General features: G+C 50.3%; 1 protein-coding gene across 6 annotated transcripts in view; it reads left to right on the top strand.

Annotated features, from left to right (window-relative positions):
- The first annotated feature begins 935 nt into the window (after positions 1–935).
- Positions 936–22,956, top strand: part of BRPF1 (bromodomain and PHD finger containing 1) — a 47,749-nt gene continuing 25,728 nt past the window's right edge. For 5 of the 6 annotated variants that reach the window (XR_005774353.1, XR_005774352.1, XM_040408512.1 and 2 more), the window contains exons 1-3: positions 936–1,213; positions 4,214–4,822; positions 6,275–7,234. Coding sequence is in view for 4 of the 6 variants with exons in the window: in XM_040408512.1 (XP_040264446.1) it covers positions 4,224–4,822; positions 6,275–7,234 (1,559 nt within the window). In the remaining 2 variants the exon portion in view is untranslated. The remainder of the gene's footprint in view (positions 1,214–4,213; positions 4,823–6,274; positions 7,235–22,956) is intronic. The other variant, XM_040408515.1, reaches the window with a different exon arrangement.

Raw genomic sequence — 22,956 nt, 5'->3', positions numbered from 1 at the left:
AACCCCAGATTGATTGACAGGGCCAGGTGTGATGAGGTTTCCAGTGCCTGATCCTATCAAAGTGCAGAGGGCGCGGCAGTTGCAGGGAGAGCAGAGCCTCTAGGTGTAATGGTAACGCCCCCGTTGCTCCTAGAGGCTCATTTGCATATATTAAAACACCATCTTTCTCAGCAATGCGGGCACATAGGAACATGGGACCAACACAGATGCCTTCAGCTGCCAAGTGCACATGTAACAGGTCGGCCATTGTCATAGGGACAGAACTGCTGACAGATGCCCTTTAATGGCTGCCTGCTGCTACCTGAGCAGCGCCGATGCTGACTGCGCCGCGAAACATCTGTGTGTATTACAACTCCCATCAGGAGGAGTCCGGAGAAGGTGGATACTGGGCAGCCCAGAGTCATTATGGTGCCCATGGGTTGGCTGACACCCTGTACCACTGCCCATCAGTCATGTGTAGGGCAGCCATGTGCCACAGAGATGGAGGGTGGGGCCCCATTTCTGCCTCAGGGGGTACATTGAGGGGGGTTCACGTTTCCCTGCGGTTCAGTCACAGACTTGAAGCCACAGAGTTCACTCTCTCCTCTCAAAAAATCATTTTTAAACCCTTAAAAAGCAGAAATAATAAAGAAATATGAATTCAAGCAGAAAACAATGGACGGTTTCCCGACCACTCGTCGTCCCTCCGCCTCCCCTCGTGTCACCCCCTCAACTCCAGGACGCTGCATGAAACCATCGGCGGCGGCAGATTCGTCACAGCAAAAAAAAACAAAAAAAAAAACATTCGTTTCAAAAAGGAGACTAAAGACCCCCCGACGTGTATGGCGGGCGGACAATCGGGGTTACTCGGTTAGATTTCTATTTTTTTCTTCTGGAGGAGTCAGATGTGAGGGGCGGACGCGAATCTGCCGTGCCTGGCGCTGTGAGGGGCTGACTTTACACGGTCAGGGCCGCAGCTCCCTCAGGAGACTCCATTGTTTTCCCGCGGCTCGGAACGAGGGCCCCGGGCTCGGCACTTGGCCCCTGGTTGCCTGGTCAACGTGTAGGAGTCCCGGGATAGAAGCGCTGGTGCCCGGTGACCCCCTCGGCGGGAGCCGCCACGCCCTGCTCCCGGGAGCCCGGACTCGGGGCCTGCTCGTCGGTTGCCGTAGGCTTCCTTTCCCCGGTACTAGGGCTGCACTGCCTGGAGATGAATCAGTGCGGTCTCCGGCCGGTAAGTCACGTCTGTAATGGCTCCGTACGTAGGCCTGCCTGTTTACATATATACCCCATCAGTGACGTCACTAGCGGCAATGCCAGCCTCCAATCCTTTAGGGCATGTTCACACTGTGGACGTTTTTATTTTTGCATTGTGCCAGAATCCATTCACAACTTGCACCCCATTGTTTTCTATGGGAATCCCTGCCACAGGTCATTTTTGCAGCAATCAATCTGTGTCAGAAATCCAAGGGTTAACTTAGGATTTCTGGGGTGGGGGAACAGCCTGCCGCATCCGTGCTAACGCTAGCCCACCGTGCCGCCGGAAGTCCGCTACGGCCCCATTCACTGTAATGGTGGCGGACCGGAGGTCCGGCCGCGGCACGGCGAACAAGCCGAGAGTCAGCCGGACAAAAACCGCAGCTTGCTGTATTATAGTGAATGGGGCCGGAGCGGACTTTTGGCGGCACGGTGGGCTAGCGTTAGCACGGATGCGGCAGGCTGTTCCCCCGCCTCAAGTGTGAAAGTAGCCTGAGTTTAGGCGCAATGGCGTTTAAAAAGTCTCAACCTGTGGGTTGGTTTGCAATGTTTATACTCCAGTTTCTGAAGTAGGGGGGGGGTCATAGTGAATGACCCCCATACCTGACATAAGGTAAGGCGACAGGAGCAGAAGGTAATATTATATATAATGACCCCCCGCAGGGACTCCAGCATCCAGACCCTACTAATCAATGGGGAAGCGCATCTGTAAAGGGGTGTCTTGCTGAGCGAGCTTCCCAATATACACACAGTATAGCGAGCGTTCATCCGTCAGCGATCTCCGTAAAAATTCACGCCGGGGTTGGCTGAGCTGCATGTTTATTCCAGGGGGGACGACAATCCGAGGCCGGACACCCCCAACTCCTCAGTACCTGCCGCTATCCTGTCGTTATCCTGTCGTTATGTCTGGAAAGACGTACAGCGCTAAGTGGCAGGAAAAAGTAAACGTTTAAACCTTAGTTATTGTCCCGTACGGGGTCCGTTTTTTTTAGGCTTTGTTCCAGTTCATTAAAATAAAGAAGAAAAATAACTTGTTAAAGATCTGCCGTTCTGTGTGTGCAGCTCCTGGGCACATTTACACATCACAAACAAACCCTTTACATATCAGGATGTGATCGTCGGGCTGCGCGTCTAATGAGAAACTGGGGCCTCTTCACACGCGGCAGATTTTGTCGCAGAAAATTTCTGCGACTGAAAACCGGTTCCATTCTCCTGAATCGGGGTCGCAGAAATCTGTGTGCTTTGCCATTAAAGCAACCTCATTCCCATGAACAAGAAATTTCTGCAACAAAATCTGCTGTGTAGGAAGGCCCCCCCCCGTAGACACAGTTGTCAGTTTATCCATACAATTCCTGGAGGAATAACAGAGGAATGACTCCCAGAATTCTAATGCTGCAACGTTAAAATTTAATCGGAAACAAAAGTATTTACTGAAACGGACAAGTCAGGAGAGATGACAGGGCATCCTTTTATCAGACAGAACAGTCCGAAACATGATCGGTGCAATAAAGGGGTTGTCCAGCTTTTGCTAAGTGATGGCCTATCCTCCGGACAGGGGTCCGACACCGCGCACCTCAGCTGTTTGGGTAGAGCCCTGGCAATGGAAGTCCAGACAGAGCTTGTAACTGTAGCTCTGCTCCCATTGACTTCACTCTATTACACAGTTTAGGTTACTTTCACACTCACGTTTTGTACGGATCTGTTCAGATAATACAACCGCCTGCCTCTGTTCAGAACGGATCCGGTTGTATTATCTTTAACATAGCCAAGACGGATCCGTCTTGAACACCATTGAAAGTCAGTGGAGGACGGATCCGTTTTCTATTGTGTCAGTGAAAACAGATCAGTCCCCATTGACTTACATTGTGCGCCAGGACGGATCCGTTTGGCTCAGTTTCATCAGACGGACACCAAAACGCTGCAAGCAGAATGGAGACTGAACTGAGGCATTCTGAGCGGATCCTTTTCCATTCGGAATGCTTTAGAATGCAAACTGATCCGTTTTGGACCGCTTGTGAGAGCCCTGAACGGATCTCGCAAACGGAAAGCGAAAAACGCCAGTGTGAAAGTAGCCTTATGGTGCTGTGTAGTCCCGGCACAGGAGCTACATCCTACAGCTGGTTGTCAGAGGTGCAGGGTGTCAAACCCCGGCCGATCAACTAGTGCTGGCCTATGCTGAAAATAGGCTATCACTTAAAAGCTGGACAACCACTTTAAGTGATATCAACCAAACACATAAGACACAATAGTGCAACGTACTATCTGCTCCACTTCCCCCGTAATATGACCATTTGTTATCGTGGAGGGGAGACATGGTTTACAAATAGAGCAATGCGTCCACCCCTTATTTCCGCCATTAGATTGGCCTGCGCCTCAGACATGCTGCGGTATAAGTCCGGTGTTTGCCGAGCTGCAGTCGGACTTCTGGCCCATCCCAATTATAGGGACATGAGCAAGCGTTAGTACGGATCCACAGCCTGCCGGACAAATCCAATGCTATTGTGAAAGTAGCCTAAAGGTGGCCGTGGACCCAGACACTATTCCTGTCGCCCCACGCGACCAGAAGCACGCTCGGCCAGGCCGAGTATAGATGTGCTGTCGATGGTGAGAGGATAAGCTGCAACCAGACACCTGTGGTCTGATCTTTTTCTTCTCATGGAAGATAAACTGCCAAGTTGGAAGTCCAGCATGCCTGATCCTCCTTTAGCTAATATCTGCAGTCAGGGGAGCAGGGACATCTCCATATTTACATTAGATAGTTTGTCAGTCCCTCAGAAATTGGCAGGTTCTTCTAATGTAAAATCTCCTCTGTGGCCAGGTTAATCTGGCTGCGTTCACAGTAGAGGGCGAGAACTGCACGTTGCCTGCAGTGACACACTGACTTCACTGGCTGTAGGCTTTAGGAGTTTGTTTGCTCTGCTTCCATTTGGTTATTTTGGATCACTCGGTGACCTGCTTGTTCTGTATTTTATTGCAGATGTAACATAATGGGTGTGGACTTTGATGTGAAGACATTTTGCCACAACCTGAGGGCCACTAAACCTCCCTATGAATGTCCAGTAGACACCTGCAGAAGGATCTATAAAAGCTACAGTGGGATTGAGTATCACCTTTACCATTACGACCATGACAACCCACCGCTCCAACAGCATACGCCCATCCGAAAATCCAAAAAGAAGGGCCGGCAGCCTCGTTCCGCCAACAAGCAATCGCCTAGTCACTCCGAGGTGTCCCAGTCGCCTAGCCGAGAGGTGATGACCTATGCTCAGGCCCAGCGGTTAGTTGAAGTGGAGCTGCATGGAAGGGTGCACCGGATAAGTATCATGGACAATCTGGATGTAGTTTCAGAAGACGACGATGTTCCGGAGGAAGCTCCTGAGAATGGGTGCAATAAAGAAAACACTGAGACTCCGACAGCAACTCCTAAATCAGGAAAACATAAGAATCAAGACAAGAGAAAGGACTCAAACCATCACCATCATCACAGCTCGTCCACTGGTACCACGCCAAAGCTTCCAGAGGTCATCTATCGGGAGCTGGACCAGGACACTCCAGATGCTCCTGCTCGTCCTTCCTCTTATTACAGGTACCTGCAAAGCCTCCTGTAGTGTGATAATTAAAGGGGTTGTCTCATCATGGACAATGGGGGCATATCGCTAGGATATTCCCCCATTGTCTTATACATGCTGGTCCCATATCGAGAATGAGGCCCCGCAAGGTGGTGACTGGAGTACTCCGGTCCGGCCACCACCAAGCCGGCTCCCCATAGAAGTGAACAGGAGCGCCCACCGCTCCCATTAATTTCTATAGGGCCGACAGAAATAGCCGAGCCAGCGCTCAGCTTTTTTCGCCGGCCCCATAGAAAATAAATGGAGGGCGGCTGCTCAGTGCACCCTCCTTCACTTGCGGGGCTCTGTTCTTGATATACGCACCTATAAGACAATGGGGGGCATATCCTAGCGATATGCCCCCATTGTCCATGATTAGACAACCCCTTTAAGTCTTTTATTTTTTATTTTTCTACCACCTTCCCGATGGTTCCAAACACACTGCTGGTGGTTCGCCATTTCCAGACATGGGTAGTATAGAGAATACAGCAGCGTGAAAGGATTTGATTTCTGCATTATATTTTCCACTCCTTTGGATGTGCAGACATACTTGTATTTCAACATATTCGCACTTCAGTTTAGTCTGTTTCCAGCATTAGACCTGTAATCTGTTTTCTCTTGCATTTCCATAGAGAATGAATGGAGCAGCAGCTCGCATACTTGACTGCCAATCCATTCATACAGGGGACACCGGACCCCTCTTCTTATGATTATTGGAGTCCCAGCAGTCAGACCCCCACTGATCAGACTCTTATCCCCTATCATGTGCATAGGGAATAAGTTTAATACTTTGCACAACCCTATTAATTTCAGCTCTCGTCTATAGCATCTTCACATGGTCAAATACATTTCTTATTTGTTGGTTGACCACTTAACCTACACTTTACACTCCCTTGCATATTTTCCTAGTAATATTAAAGGGGTTGTCTCATCTGAGTCAATGGGATATGACCCAATTTCAGATAGGTGCAAGTCCCACCTCTGGGACCCGCACCCATCTCCAGAACGGGACCCCAGAAGTGAATGGAAAGCAGCTGTGCATGCCCCACTGCCCTCCATTTATTTCTATGGGACTGCTGACAATAGCCAAGCGCACTCGCTCGGCTATTTTCGGAACTCCCACAGAAATGAATGAACAGCTTGCATGGGTGTTGCGCTCTCCTTTGCTTTCAGGGGGCTTGTTCTGGAGAGAGGTGGGACCTGCACCTATCTGACATTGTTGGCATATCCTAGCGATATGCCATCAAAGTTCCAGATGACACAACCCCTTTAAGACTAAGATTTGCTTTATTTTAAGCCGCAAGAACTATTAGATCAGTATATTAGTATATTTTACTAACAATTCTCTCCTGGGTGGAGAACTCCTGATGGGATAACTGCTGATTTTTTGTTTTTTGCTTTTGGCTATTCTTCCCCTTCTACTTTTCAAGGTACATTGAGAAGTCTGCAGAAGAGCTGGATGAAGAAGTTGAGTATGACATGGACGAGGAGGATTACATCTGGCTTGACATCATGAATGAAAGGCGAAAGACCGAAGGAGTCAACTCCATCCCACAGGAGATCTTTGAGTACTTAATGGACAGACTGGAGAAGGAGTCGTACTTTGAGAGCCATAACAAAGGGGACCCAAACGCGTTAATAGACGAGGATGCCGTGTGCTGTATCTGCAACGATGGGGAATGTCAGAACAGCAATGTAATATTGTTTTGTGATATGTGTAACCTGGCTGTGCACCAGGAGTGCTATGGGGTGCCTTACATCCCGGAGGGACAGTGGCTTTGCAGGAGGTGTCTCCAGTCACCTTCCAGAGCTGTAGATTGTGCACTGTGTCCTAACAAAGGAGGCGCATTTAAGCAAACAGATGACGGCCGCTGGGCCCATGTGGTCTGTGCTCTCTGGATCCCCGAGGTTTGCTTTGCTAACACAGTCTTCCTAGAACCTATAGACAGCATTGAACATATTCCACCGGCCCGCTGGAAGCTGACGTGCTATATCTGCAAACAGCGTGGCTCAGGGGCTTGTATACAGTGTCACAAAGCAAACTGTTACACGGCCTTTCATGTTACGTGTGCTCAGCAGGCCGGACTTTACATGAAAATGGAACCTGTGCGGGAAACGGGAGCCAATGGCACTTCTTTCAGCGTACGCAAAACGGCCTACTGTGATATCCACACACCCCCTGGCTCTGTCTGCAAACTCCCTGCCCTCTCGCATAGCGAAGGCGAGGAGGAAGACGACGAAGAAGATGATGAGGGGAAAGTCTGGAGTTCGGAAAAAGTGAAGAAGGCAAAGGCCAAGTCAAGGATTAAAATGAAAAAAGCCCGGAAAATCCTTGCAGAAAAAAGAGCTGCGGCCCCAGTTGTTTCCGTTCCTTGCATTCCCCCACACAGGTAAATACGTTAATGCAGCAATATATATGACCCATAGCTAAAACTCAGTTATTCCAGTCAGTTAGTAATCTTAAATTACATTTTAAAGGGGTTGTCTGGTAATTATTATTGATGACTTATCCTCAGGATAGGTCATCAATATCAGGTCAGCACGGGGGGATCGACACCCAGGACCGCTGCCAATCAGCTGTTTGAAGATTCCAAGCGCTCAGCACTATGTGACATTGCAGCACATCGGTCATATGGGCTAGTTGCAGCTCAGCCCCATTCACGTCAATAAGAATACGCTGCAATACGAAGCACAGCCACTGTACTAGGGTTGTTTTAATACCAAAATTTTGATTCGGTTTCGATACTATAAAAAAGTATTGCGATACTCGATACCACGCGAAAAAAATTAAAAGTCGCGTGCATTCCGCATTTTATGGAACGTTCGGCCCATAATCGTAAACAGTCCTATCCTATTTTTTGTGGGGACAAGGTGAATAAAAAAGGCGAATCACGCAGCTTTTATTTTCTTTTTTTTCTTTTACGGCGTTCATCGCATAGGAGATATTTTTTTATATTTTAATAGTTTGGACTTTTCGGACGTGGCGATATGTAATATTTTATTTATTTATTGTTTATATATTTTATATGTAAAATTGGGAAAGGGGGTTATTTAAACTATTTTCACACTTGCGGCAGTGTGATCCGGCGGGCAGTTCCGTCGTCGGAACTGCCCGCCGGATCCACCGATCTGGATGTGACTGAAAGCATTTGTGAGACGCATCCGGATGCGGATCCGTCTCACAAATGCATTGCAAGAACGAATCCATCTCTCCGCTTGTCATGCGGATGGACGAATCCATCTTGCAGTCTTTTTCACAGTTTTTCCGCTCTGCGCATGCGCAGACCGGAAGGACTGATCCGGTATTTTGAATGCACTAATACATTCCTATGGTGAAAAAAACCAGCAAGTCTTCAGTTTTTTTCGCCAGAGATAAAACCATAGCATGCTACGGTTTTCTCTTTTGCCTGATCAGTCAAAATGACTGAACTGAAGACATCCTGATGTATCCTGAACGGATTACTCTCCATTCAGAATACATGCGGATATGCCTGATCAGTTCTTTTACCTTTTCCGGTATAGAGCCCCTGTGACGGAACTTTATGCCGGAAAAGAAAAACGCTAGTGTGAAAGTACCCTTAGGGCTCTTTCACACTTGCGTTCTTGTCTTCCGGCATAGAGTTCCGTCGTCGGGGCTCTATGCCGGAAGAATCCTGATCAGGATTATCCTAATGCATTCTGAATGGAGAGAAATCCGTTCAGGATGCATCAGGATGTCTTCAGTTCCGGAACGGAACGTTTTTTGGCCGGAGAAAATACCGCAGCATGCTGCGCTTTTTGCTCCAGCCAAAAATCCGGAACACTTGCCGCAAGGCCGGATCCGGAATTAATGCCCATTGAAAGGCATTGATCCGGATCCGGCCTTAAGCTAAACGTCGTTTCGGCGCATTGCCGGAGCCGACATTTAGCTTTTTCTGAATGGTTACCATGGCTGCCGGGATGCTAAAGTCCCGGCAGCCATGGTAAAGTGGTTCGGGGAGCGGGGGAGCAGCATACTTGCCGTCCGTGCGGCTCCCAGGGCGCTCCAGAGTGACGTCAGGGCGCCCCACGCGCATGGATCATGTGATCGCATGGATCACGTCATCCATGCGCATGGGGCGCTCTGACGTCACTCTGGAGCGCCCCGGGAGCCGCACGGACTGTAAGTATACCGCTCCCCCGCTCCCCACTACTACTATGGCAACCAGGACTTTAATAGCGTCCTGGGTGCCATAGTAACACTGAAAGCATTTGGAAGACGGTTCCGTCTTCAAATGCTTTCAGTACACTTGCGTTTTTCCGGATCCGGAGTGTAATTCCGGCAAGTGGAGTACACGCCGGATCCGGACAACGCAAGTGTGAAAGAGGCCTTATACTTAATATTTTGGTGTGTTTTTTTTTTTTGGTTTTTTTAACTTTTTTTTTTTTCAGTTTATTTAATAACTATTTCCCCCCTTAGGGGCTAGAACCTGGGATCTTGTAATACCTTGTCTATTCACCCTAATAGAGCTCTATCAGGGTGAATAGGACCTCACACTCTCCCTGATGCCCTGTGCATAGTACACATAGCAGCAGGGAGCTTACCATGGCAGCCAGGGCCTCAGTAGCGTCCTGGCTGCCATGGTAACCGATCGGAGCCCCGCAATTACACTGCTGGGGCTCTGATCAGAAGCTGCCACTGCCACCAATGAGAGGAGGTGAGGGGACTCTGTGGCCACTGCCACCAATGATTTTAATACTGGGGGGGGGGGCTCACTGCGCCATCAATGTTTTTAATACTGGGGGGGGGGAGGCGCACAGCGCCACCAATGATAATTAACGTTTAATATACAAATACAGCCGGCGGCAGAATCACATTGCCGGCACCCGACCTCTGACAGGGCGCTGCGATCAGCGGAAGTTAAGTGTCGCGGATCGCAGCGGAATGTGTTTCTGCCGCCGCCTGCATTTGTAATGTATTAAATGTTAGTTATCATTGGTGGCGCAGTGGCCACAGCCCCTCCCCTCCTCCGCCCCTCTGCGCTCTCATTGGAGGCAGCAGCACAGAGGGAGGGAAAGACTGCTTCCTTCTCCCCGTGCTGCTGAGGGAACATGGCGCACGCTGAGAGCAGCGCGATCCATGTTCTCTGATACTGGGCTGTGCAGTAGCACCGCCTAGTATCGATAAAAGACAAATCCCGGTATCGTATCGATACCGGGCTAAAAGTATCGATTGGGTCTCGAAAGTTCGATACCCGAAACAACCCTACACTGTACTATGTACGGCTGATTGTGGGGGTGCTGGGACTCGGACCTCTGCTGATCTAATAATGATGACTTATCCTGAGTATAGTAACGCTCCTGTCCATCCACTGTGCAAGTGAATGTGACTGTGAGGGTCGCTGTGCAGGGAAATGCAGTGATGGAGCTGCAGAGCTCATCTAGTCCGGCGGCCCCTTCTCTCTAAGGGTCATGGGGTTCCCATCCCAGCATTACTATAGTAAGGAAAGCCCTTTTATTTAGGGTTAAATTAAAATTTGTGGCAGTTAAATATATTTTGATAAATTATTTGTCTCTTTAATACAATGGAAATAGTCTAACTTGCAGCTGATGGGTCTGTTTCCATGGAAACTTCACGCCATAAATGGCTTCAGTACAGTGCAGCGTTGCTGTAGTGATTGTCTTGACAACCCTCACGGATAAAATGGAATTTAACTCTTTAGTGCCGGAGCTCTTTTTTCCATACTTTGAAGAATGTATTAATTATTCATGTATTGTCCATTGACATTTAGCGCTCTGCAGCAGCAGGTCCTCTTCAGCGGCACCTGCCGTGGGGTCAATTATGTATAAAGCGTTCATTAAATGGACTGCTGGTTTTCTGTCTTTATTTCGCTGGGCTTTTCCTAGTAGGAAGTAATTGCATTCTTTCAGAAAGAGCAGCTTTAGCGCATAGCACATGCTGTATTCAACACAGCAAACCTGCATGACAACACATTTAAAGGGGTTTTCCAGGGATTTTTATCCTGATGACCTATCCTCAGGATAGGTCATCAGTATCTGACCCTCGAGACCCCTGCCGATCTGCTGTTTGAGAAGACCTTCTCGCAGCTTTCCAAGCACAGTGCCGACACTGTATAGCGGCTGTGCTTGGTATCGCTGTGAGCTCCATTCACTTCAGTGGGGCGGAGCTGCTCCTAGGCCACGTGACAGATGAACGTGACGTCACACGGCCTAGGAAAAGCTGACAGAAGGCAGCCGTGCTACTGCCAGCGCTGCTGCCTTCTCGAACAGCTGATGGGCGGGGGTCCCGGGCGTCGGACCCCCACCGATCAGATACTGATGACCTATCCTGAGGATAGATCATCAGTATAAAAATCTGGGAAAACCCTTTTAAAGGGTTAATCCTACCAGATAAAATGGTGACATGTGTTTTTATTATCTGTGGTTGTCAGACCCCTGACACAACCTCCGACCTCGAGAATAAGCGGCTGCAGGGCTGATTTGGTGCTGAGGCTCTGAAGTTTTACCTGCACCACAGGGCTCCCGAACAGCCAGCTGTGCAGAAAAATGTAGCACAGCCCCATTCGATAAAATGGAAATATGCTGCAGTTCACTGCACAGCGGGTGTACAGTAAAGGGGTTATAGCACTGCACCAGCCATGCGTCTGCTTCATTCTCTGAATCAGTGGGGACCCCAGAGATCGATCATAACGTGCTGGCATATACCTTTTAAAGCCCCGTATTTTTGCTCTGCATCCGATCCGCATTTCTTGCCGGTCGGATGCGGACCCTTTCACTTCAATGGGGCCGCATAAGATCCAGACAGTACACCCATTTGCTGTCCGCATCCATATGTGCCTTCCGCGGCCCAGCAAAAACATAGAACATGTCCTATTATTGTCTGTTTTACGGACAAGTATTGGACAGTTCTATAGAGGGCATGGCGTTCCGCCAAATGCGGAACATAAAAGGCCAGTATACATTTTGCGCAATTTGCAGACCGCCAAAACGGCAACGACTGCGTGCATGAGCCCTAGGATGGAAGTTCTCTGGCAGGTCTGCTTGGAATCTGAGCCAAACTGCTTACTTGACACTTGGTTTGTCTGCTCGTATACAATGGCTATTGACAATGTCCTGAGCAAGTGGGTGAAAGTATCAGGACATGGAATATAAACCGTGTGAACCCTTAAGGCCTCTTTCACACGGGCGTCGCGTGTGAGGGCCAGATAGGATGCGGGTGCGTCGCGGGAAAATCGTGCGATTTTTGCCTGCGAGTGGGGTGAGTTTTGTATGCGATTGCATGGTCAAAAATCTGGCAACTAAAATTTAATGTTGATAAGTGCAAGATAATGCACCTGGGGCGTAAAAACCCAAGAGCAGAATATAAAATCAGTGATACAGTCCTAACCTCAGTATCTGAGGAAAGGGATTTAGGGGTCATTATTTCAGAAGACTTAAAGGTAGGCAGACCATGTCATAGAGCAGCAGGAGATGCTAGCAGAATGCTGGGGTGTATAGGGAGAGGCATTACCAGTAGACAGAGGGGGGCGCTCATGCCGCTCTACAGAGCACTAGTGAGACCTCATCTGGAGTATTGTGCTCAGTACTGGAGACCATATCTCCAGAAGGATATTGATACTTTGGAGAGAGTTCAGAGAAGAGCTACTAAACTGGTACATGGATTGCAGGATAAAACTTACCAGGAAAGATTAAAGGACCTTAACATGTATAGCTTGGAAGAAAGAAGAGACAGAGGGGAGATGAGAGAAACTGCTAAATACATAAAGGGAATCAACAAGGTAAAAGAGGAGAGAAGATTTAAAAGAAGAAAAACTGCTACAAGAGGACATAGTTTTAAATTAGAGGGGCAAAGGTTTAAAAGTAATATCAGGAAGTATTACTTTACTGAGAGAGTAGTGGATGCATGGAATAGCCTTCCTGCAGAAGTGGTAGCTGCAAATACAGTGGAGGAGTTTAAGCATGCATGGGATAGGCATAAGGCCATCCTTCATATAAGATAGGGCCGGGGGCTATCCATAGTATTCAGTATATTGGGCAGACTAGATGGGCCAAATGGTTCTTATCTGCCGACACATTCTATGTTTCTATGTTGCGTTCTTCATTTTTTTTCCGCGCGAGTGCAATGTATTTTGCACGTGCGTGAGAAAAAACTGAATGTGGTACCCAGACCCAAACCCGGACTACTTCACTGAAGTTCGGGTTTGGGTTAGGTATTCTGTCGATTTTAATATTTTCCCTTATAACATGGTTACAAGGGAAAATAATAGAATTCTTAATACAGAATGCTAAGTAAATTAGGGATGGAGGGGTTAAAAAAATAAAATTAAACTCACCTCATCCATTTGTTTGCGCAGCCCGGCTTGTCTTCTTTCTTCTTCTTTGAGGACCTGGGGGAAAAGGACCTTTGACGTCGCTGCGCTAATCACATGGTCCATCACCGTGGTGAGGGACCATGTGATGAGCGCAGTGACGTCACCAAAGGTCATTTTCTCCGAGGTCCTCAAAGAAGAAGAAAGAAGACAAGCCGGGCTGCGCAAACAAATGGATGAGGTGAGTTTAATTTATTTTCACGCAACGCACAAGTGATCACAGCTAATGTGCACAGACCCATTGAAGTGAATGGGTCCGGATTCAGTGCGGGTGCAATGCGTTCACCTCATGCATTGCACCTGCGAGGAATTCTCGCCCGTGTGAAAGGGGCCTAAGGTCCTGAGGTTCCTTTCCCTCCACTAAAAGTTTAAATCTGACGGCAAGAGACAAAGCTTTCAGATTGGGCTGCCCTCTTGGCGAGACGGTCAAGCCATCCAGGAGAGACTTTGGGACGATATATGGTCCTTCCAGAGTAAATAGTTGCTATGATTAAAAAAAAAAAAATCAGCTTTAATGTATGCCAGGCGTTGTCTTCTCTCCCATGCGAAGGCAAGATGAAACACAGTCGCAATCAAAAAGAGCGCATGCTCCGATGTTTCCCGGTCGGGTGCTGGTCAGGACTGTCTCTCATCTTGCTTTAGTATCGGTGAGATGAGACAACCCTTTTATTTATTTTTTATTTTAAAGGGATTTTCCAGGATTTTAATATTGATGACCTATCCTCAGGATAGGTCATCAATATCAGTTTATTGAGGGTCCGACACCCCCGCCGATCAGCTGGTTGAAGAGAAGACGAGCGCACCCTACCCTTCATTGTTTACCTATCAGGTGTAATTACAAGCCGTCCCATTCACTTCTGTGGGACGGCTGTGTAGTATACACTTGGAATAGGAAGGAGCCGTCCCATAGAAGTGAATGGGACGGCTTGAAATTACACCTGATAGGTAAACAATGAAGGGAAGAGTGCGCTCGCCTTCTCTTCAACCAGCTGATCGGCTGATCGGCGGGGCTGTCGGATCCTCAACGATCTGATATTGATGACCTATCCTGAAGAAAAGGTAATCGATATTAAAATCCTGGAAAACCATTTTAAGTTCCTGAGTTAAACCTCAGTTAGACTTTAGTTCTTGGTTATCCGATTTTGGCCATTGTAATCTGCCTAATTCTGGTCTCCAGTTAGCAGAGCGAGCCGTGTGCCTTGTGATTGCTGCTGCCATTCTCCTTGGCCTTCTATGCTTTCACATGGCTGTTACAGCTCGAGACTCCCTTTTTCCACTGTACAGTTTTGCAGTGTTTGTGGTGCATTTACTATCACACGGGTGATCGGTTCTTTCTGGCCTGGCCTGAAGTTGAGCTGCCACGAGAAACTACATGACCACGATGCTTCCTCCTGCCACAAGTCCGACCTAGGGAATATAAGGGCTATAGGACAGGTGGAGTATGCTCAGCACAAGTGCCAGCCAGTTGCTATATCGTCCTGCTGATTGCATGGGCAGGACAATGATTGTAATATGCAGAGCAGTTTCAGACCATCCTTATCAATCTGGGGGGGGGGGGGGGGAAACGTATTTCCCGGCCTGGACACTGCTCTGATGAAGTCGACTTGCAACGTTATAATGGTTGATATGATGTTAATTCCACTCTCAATACCAGTCTACAGAACTGTAGTCGCTGCATTTTATGATAACAGTGCAGTAGACCAGCTGGGAGATTGGAAGGCACAAAATAATAAATCATTACAAGTTTGTGAGTTCACTTCACAGGAGCAGCGTTCAGGCCAGGAAATACTGCTCACTAGGGATCGACCGATTATCGGTTTGGCCGATATTATCGGCCGATATTGAGGATTTTGAACGTTATCGGTATCGGCATCTATTTTGCCGATATACCGATAACGTTTTGGGAACACAGAACGCGCTGCTGACAGCGCTCTGTGTTCCCTCCGCAGCACAGGGGAGAAGGAAGCAGTGTCTCCTCCCCCTGTGCTGCTGCTGCCACTGCCGCCAATGAGGGGATAGAACATAAGAGGAGGGGAGGGGCTGTGGCCGCTGTGCCACCAATGAAGATGAGCCTCTCATTCATTCATATACAGGAGGCGGGAGCAGGCTGCAGAATCACATAGCCGGCTCCCGACCTCTATGAGCGATAGCTGCGGTCCGCGGTAGTTAACTCCTCAGGTGCCGTGGATCGCAGCTACCGCTGATAGAGGTCGGGAGCCGGCTATGTGATTCTGCAGCCAGCTCCCGCCTCCTGTATATGAATGATCGAGAGACTTATCTTCATTGGTGGCGCAGTGCGCCCCCCCAAGCCCCACAGTATTAATCATTGGTGGCGCAGTGCGCCCCCCACCCCCATCCCAATCCCGGCCAATAGTAAAAACATTGGTGGCGCAGTGCGCCCCCCCCCCACCCTGTATTAATCATTGGTGGCAGTGGCCACAGGATCCCCTCTCCCCTGCTCCTCCGATCGGAGCCCCAGCTGTGTAACCATGGCAGCCAGGACGCTATTGAAGCCCTGGCTGCCATGTTCAGCTCCATGCTGCTGTGTGCACTATGCACAGAGCAGCAGGGACAGTGTGAGATCCTATTCACCCTGATAGAGATCTATCAGGGTGAATAGGACAAAGGTTCTAGTCCCTAAGGGGGTTAAAAGTTAGTAAAAAAAAAAAAAACACAAAAATATTAAGTATAAATGAAAAAGATTTATAAAAAAAAATACACATTAACAATAAACAAAAAAAATACACATTAACAATAAACATATTAATTTTCAGCAGATTTGTGTAGGAATTTTTTTTTTTCTCAAAAATGAAAATTCCCAGAATATCGGTATAAATTATCGGCTATCGGCCTGAAAGTTCACAAATTATCGGTATCGGTATCGGCCCTAAAAAATCAATATCGGTCGATCCCTACTGCTCACACACAGAGCATGTTTACTGGACTGAAACCGGCCTAAAAATAGGGATTAGTGGAACCTTTAGATCTCTACCATTTAACCCTTTGAATGCAATCAATGCTGATACTGCATTTAAAGGGAGAGACTGTGAGGTAGAGACATGGACTCCCTGTGACCTGATCGAGGTCCATACCTAGCACGGGGAGACGACCCAAGGACCATAGGACTGTCTATTTCCTGTTGTTTTGGCATACTTAGGTAGGAAAACAGTGTTTCTCGCACATTCCATTGGGGGACACAGACCATGGGTATAGCCTAGGTCATTACTAGGAGGAGACACTATGCAAATAGAAAAAGAAAGATCCTCCTCCCTGGGCTATACCCCCATGTTCCACCGGGAGGACCCCAGTTCTTGCTTAGTGTCGGATAAGGAGGATGACATTCTCTCTACTCCCGTTTATTTTTTTTCTGCAGTGGACGCATGGTCGCAATTCTGCTTCCCTGGTCTCTTGGTGGAACAAGCGCCGGGGTCGAATTGACGTCCCCGGCTACCTCCCACCCTCCCCCAGAAGTTAAGTGGAACCGGGCTCGGCCTACCAGATTCGGGGTCACCTTCCTGCCCTCCTCCAGATCACTGCCACTCCTTGTGCCAGCTGACTGAGAGGTGACCTCCGCTGGTGTGGATTTGAGGGCGAAGACTACAGGACGCAGATAAGTACACTGCCTCCCCTGTCTCCCGGTGTGACGCTAGGGCCGCTTGGGGGGTTTAAAGGGGGAGAGGATACCTGTCTGGGGCATCACTACATAAGCGGCAACTTCCCGGCTTCCCTCGGCGGTGTCTAGGGGGCGGACCCTCCTACCCTTCCGGCAGCCGCGTCTTTTTATTTTCATATTTCCCGCGCGCGGGTTTCGCGCCTCCTGACGCGATTTGTGGGCGGCGCTCTAGGCTGCTCCCGGCTCCACTCTGTCCCGGTTGCGTGCTGCAGGAACGGTAGGAGACCCTGGCCCCTTCCATTACAGGATTACTGCCATCATGCCAAAACCTGGGGCCTCACAAAAATCAAAGTCGGCCCCACTGGGGCTATGTAAAGTTTGCGGCTTACCACTTTCGGTCTCTGGGTCCTGTGACTCTTGCCTTGCCTCTGGACAGGATCATCCTCTCCTCCCCCTCTCGCTCAGCCCAGTCCTCCCTCCGCCCTGTCGGAGCACGCGGAACCCGCCTGGGCCTCTGCCATTTCTAGGGCGGCCGCTGACTTAGCCCAAGTCTCTCGGGCCGCCATGGCCTTCATGGAACGCATGGCGTCTACGGATGCTGCAGCTACCGCCATACCGCTTCACAGTGGTTCCCACAGAGGACGCTCATCCACTAAGAGGCAGCGTACACAGCAGCATCCTTTTTTGGATGATTCTGCTTCCCCTCCTCGCCTAGAGGCCTGTTCAGACACTTCCCCTCCTCGCAGAGATCATAGATCGGAAGGGGAGAGATCCAGTTCTGACGAGGACACAGAGCTGGAGCCCTCGCCCAAGCTGTCCACTATGGTGGCAGACTTGGTGGCGGCGGTCCGGGATACTTTCGATATCCAGGGGGAATATCCTTCCGCTGGTAGCCAGGAATTCCCTCTTTTCCACTCGAGGAAACCTCAAACCGTTGTATTCCCCTTACATGGCGAGTTCGACAAGGTCCTCTCTAAGGCCTGGGACCGCCCGAATCATCGTTTTTCTGCTACGAAACGTATGGATACTCTTTATCCATTTCCTGCAGAAAATGTGCAGCAGTGGTCTTCTCCTCCTAAGGTTAACCCGCCGGTGCCCAGATTAGCTAAGAATACGGCCATTCCTGTCTTGGACGGTTCGTCTCTACGGGATGCAGTGGACAGGCGTTTGGATTCTCTGTCCAAAGCCAACTTCACTCTGGCAAGCACTGGCCTGCGGCCCGCTTTCGCCTCGGCCTGGGTATCCAGCTTTCCGTATGGTTGCAGCGCCACCATCAGGACCTGGCGGAGCAGGATGCCTCTGCGAACACCTTGAATTTTGTCCTCCAGATGTCGCAGGCGACAAAGTTTCTCTGCGAAGCTTCCTTTGATGTTAGCATTCTCTTTGCGCGTATCTCGGCCCTTTCGGTCACACAGTGTAGAGAAGTCGTTGAAGGTTTGGGACGCTGACGCTTCCTCTAAGCGTTCCCTCACTAACCTCCCCTTCTCGGGTTTCAGGCTTTTTGGTGCTAAGCTGGACGAGATCATCTCGGACGCGACGGGGGGCAAGAGTACCAACCTGCCCCAATCTAGATCCAAGCGCACCTTTTGGAGGTCGGTCCTCCGGTTCTAGGAACCAGTCCTTTTGTCGCTTCTCCTCTTCCAGATCTGCGACGGCCCCCTTCCCGGGTGGCTCTCAGGACTCCCATAAGAAACCTGCCTTTAAGCCCCAGCCTTCCCGCGGCCACAGTCAACCCGCCCTGCTGCTCCCAAGCAGTCTTCCGCCTGAAGGGGCGCCCCCACCTCTTACGGTGGGGGGCCGATTGCTCTCCTTTCAACAGGTTTGGAGAGATCATATCTAGGACACCTGGGCCCTGGAAATTGTAACATCTGGTTACAAAATAGAATTCGCTTCCAGGTCTCCGGAGCGTTTCTTCTCTTCTCGGGTTCCGGAGGATCTGGTCCGGGCTTCGGCTCTTTTGCAGCCGCTCTCTTCCCTTTTGGACAGGGGAGTGATTATTCCAGTCCCCTTGGAGGAGCAAGGCGCAGGTTTCTACTCCAACCTATTCGTGGTGCCAAAGAAGGAGGGATCGGTGCGTCCTGTTCTAGATCTGAAACTGTTAAACAGGTCTCTGCGGGTCCGGAGGTTCCGGATAGAGTCCCTCCGATCCGTTATTGCTTCTCTTCTTCCAGGGGAATTCCTCGCGTCGGTGGACATACAAGACGCCTATTTGCATGTCCCTATAGCAGAATCTCACCACAGGTTTCTGCGCTTCGTTGTCGGCGGGCAGCATTACCAGTTTGTCGCCCTGCCCTTTGGGCTGGCTACGACCCCTCGGGTATTCACGAAGATCTTGGGGCCGCTCTTGGCGCTCCTCCGTACCAGGGGCATATCTCTGTTGACCTACCTGGACGACATACTGATAAAGGCTTCCTCCCTTCCCCAGGCCAGGGACAGCGTCCGGATCACTGTTCAGACTCTGGAGCAGTTCGGCTGGCTGATCAATGTCCAGAAGTCATCTCTTCTCCCCTCACAGAGGTTGACCGACCTAGGGATGGTTCTGGACACCACGGCAGCTTGGATATTCCTGCCGAGTTCCAAGTCCTCTCGAATTCAGGAGTCGGTATCTCTCCTACTGCGCTCTCGAAGACTCTCCATCCGGGAGTGCATGAGGGTTCTGGGGCTGATGGTGGCCTCCTTCGAGGCCGTCCCCTTTGCCCAGTTTCACACTCGGCCTCTACAGCGGCGATTCTGTCCTTTTGGGACAGGACGTCTCATGGTCTGGCCTTTCGAGTCCGTCTGCCTCCTCGGGTTCGGGCGGACCTCTTGTGGTGGCTTTCCCCCCAAAACTTGATTTCAGGGAGGTCCTTTCTTCTGGACAGTCGTCACCACCGACCCCAGCCTCCTAGGTTGGGGTGGTGTTCTACAGACCCGGACGGTGCAGGGGCTTTGGTCGGCGGCGGAGGCCCGCCTTCAGATCAACGTGCTGGAGCTCAGAGCAATTTTCCTCTCCCTTTCTCACTGGACTCATCTCCTGGCAGGTCTCCCGCTAAGGGTCCAGTCGGACAATGCCACTGCCGTGGCTTAAGTCAACCACCAGGGCGGGACCCGCAGCCGGACGGTGATGCAGGAGGCGGAGAGGATCCTCCAGTGGGCGGAGACTCATGTTCCAGTACTGTCGGCAGTGTACATTCCGGGGATCGACAATTGGAAGGCGGACTTTCTCAGCCACAACACGGTGGATCCAGGAGAGTGGTCCTTAAATCCGGAAGTTTTCGAGGACATCTGTCGCCGGTTGGGCCGCCCGGATGTCGACCTGATGGCGTCCAGGCTCAACAACAAGGTTCCCACGTTTCTGGCCCGTGCTCGCGACCCGGAGGCGTACGGGGTGGACGCGTTGGTGTCTCCGTGGCGAGGCTTCCCTCTCCTTTATGTCTTTCCACCTCTGCCTCTACTACCGAAGGTTCTTCGCAAGATCACGTTGGAAGGGATTCCGACTATTCTCATCGCCCCCGATTGGCCGCACCGCGCCTGGTTCTCGGACGTCACTCGGATGCTGGCAGACGTGCCGTGGCCTCTTCCTCTCAGGGAGGACCTACTGTCTCAAGGACCGCTCTTCCACCAAAATTTACGGTCACTGCTTTTAACGGCGTGGCTGTTGAGACCGCCATCCTGAAGAAGAGGGGCTTCTCGGACTCTGTGGTGAAGACCATGATCAAGGCCAGAAAACCAGTTTCACCCCGGATATACTATCGTACCTGGAAGGCTTTTCTTGCCTTTTGTGAGAAACTGGGCGTTTTTCCCCTTAGTTTCTCGGTTCCGGTGGTCCTCTCCTTTCTCCAGTCGGGTTTTGAGATGGGAATGTCGTTGAGCTCTCTGAAGGGTCAGGTCTCTGCTCTGGCCATTTTCTTTCAGCGATCCCTGGCTCTGCTCGGTCCAGTGAGGACCTTCCTACAAGGGGTGGCGCATTCGGTCCCTCCGTATGTTCCTCCCCTGCCCCCCTGGGACTTGAAATTGGTTCTGTCTTCCCTCCAGGCGGCTCACTTTGAACCTTTGAGGGAGGTTTCTTTGAATCTTCTCACCTGGAAGGTGGTCTTTTTGGTGGCGATCACCTCGATCAGGAGGGTATCGGAGCTGGCCGTGCTTTCCTGTAGGGAGCCCTTTTTGGTCTTCCATCAGGATAAGGCGGTGCTGCGCCCGGTCCCTTCATTTTTGCCCAAGGTGGTCTCCGCCTTCCACCTTAAAGGATAACTGTCACATTTAGACCCTAATTTCAATTTTCATATATGTAGTTGCTAATAACATGATATTCCAGAATCAGTTACTATTAGACTGACTTACCCCATATTTAATAAGATTCAGCCCTTAGCAATCAGTCTGCATAAAACTGCAATCTCACCATTCAGTTAAGATGGCCGCCACTGCCCTCACCCTGAGGCTAATCCCGCCTGCCCTCACTAGCCAGTAACAATAGCCCCCCAAAAGTGTCAGTAACCAGAGCCCTCCCCCCTAAAGGGTTAATCTCCTGCAGCACAAAGGGGTCCTCTTACCACATGTTGCTTTCATTTATACACTGAGCAGACGGCAGATCTCCCTTCCCTGCTCTGCGCTGATTCGGCTCTGCATCCTCCAGCTCTGCTGAGTGAGGGAGCGTCTGCCAAGTGCAGGGACAGGGAGAAGTTATCAGCTGCTGGGGAGGACCTGGCTTTAATCATTTACCTACAGTCCCTGGCTGTCTGTAATCTGACCTTGCAGGCTGCATGTCCTCCGTCCATTAATGAAGATATAGTCCTGCCCTCTTTTTGTCCATCTCCAGCGAACCGCAAGGAGCGCGCTCTTCATTCCCTGGACGTTGTCCGGGCTCTGCGTGTGTACCTGTCGGTGACTGCCTCTTACCGCCGTACGGATTCCCTTTTCGTGATTCCAGAAGGGCCTCGTAAAGGTCTGGCGGCTTCCAAGGTCTCGGTAGCCCGATGGATTCGGTTGGCTATTGCCACGGCTTATCGTGCCGGAGTTACCACGCACTCCACCAGGGCGGTGGGGGCCTCCTGGGCTAGGCGTAATCGCGCCTTGGGATCTCAACTTTGTAAGGCGGCCACCTGGTCTTCCTTGCATACCTTTACAAAGTTTTACTAGTTGCAGTCTTTGGCATCGGCTGATGCTGTCCTTGGGCGCAAGGTATTGCAGGCGGTGGTTCCTGTTTGACCGCTGGGCGTTTTCTCCTGGAGGTGCCGGTTTTTCCCACCCCATGGACTGCTCTAGGACGTCCCATGGTCTGTGTCCCCCAATGGAATGTGCGAGAAAAGGAGATTTTTTGTGAAACTCACCTGTAAAATCGTCTTTTCCATTGGGGGATACAGCTCCCTCCCATTCTTACCTGTTGTAGGAAGGATTGGTTTAGTTCTTCGGGTCCTGAAGGTTTTCGGTCCGATGGCGGTGTTCCGTTGTTCTGGTCTCTATGGCTTTGGTCTCCTTCTCCTACTGCTTTTGTACGCACTGGGGTCCTCCCGGTGGAACATGGGGGTATAGCCCAGGGAGGAGGAGCTTTCTTTTTCTATTTGCATAGTGTCTCCTCCTAGTAATGACCTAGGCTATACCCATGGTCTGTGTCCCCCAATGGAAAAGACGAGAAAAATATTTTACAGGTGAGTTTCACAAAAAATCTCCTTTTTCCAGGATTAGAAAAACACGTCTGCCTTCTTTCAGAAAGAGCGCCCCCTTCCCTGGTGAGGTGTTGAACATCAGCACCATTCACTTCAATGGAACTGCACTACAAATATCGCACTCGGCTCTCTTCACAATGGGGCTAAGCTGCTCCTAGGCCATGAAGGTGACGTCACGTGGCCCAGGGAAAGCTGAGAGAAGGCCATGGTACTACTACGAGCACCACTGCCTTCTCCTTGCTCACCAAGCACAGCGTGGTACATAGTATAGCGTCCATGCTTGGCATGGTGCTCACTTCTTTGGGGCTGAGCTATGCCCAAGCCACGTGACTGATGAACGTTACATCCCATGGGGAAAGCTGTAAGAAGACCATGGCGTTACTGTGAGCGCTGCTGCCTTCTCAAACAGCTGATCGTGGGGGGGGGGGGGGGGGGGTCCGGGTGTCAGAGGATAGGTGATCAGTATTAAAATCTTGGAAAACCCCCTTTAACACATTTGGTATTGTCAC

This window comes from Bufo bufo, chromosome 9, assembly GCF_905171765.1.
Source record: "Bufo bufo chromosome 9, aBufBuf1.1, whole genome shotgun sequence".
Classification (NCBI taxonomy): domain Eukaryota; kingdom Metazoa; phylum Chordata; class Amphibia; order Anura; family Bufonidae; genus Bufo; species Bufo bufo.
The sequence above is the reverse complement of the archived record's forward strand: the minus strand, read 5'-3'. Positions and strand labels throughout refer to the sequence as shown.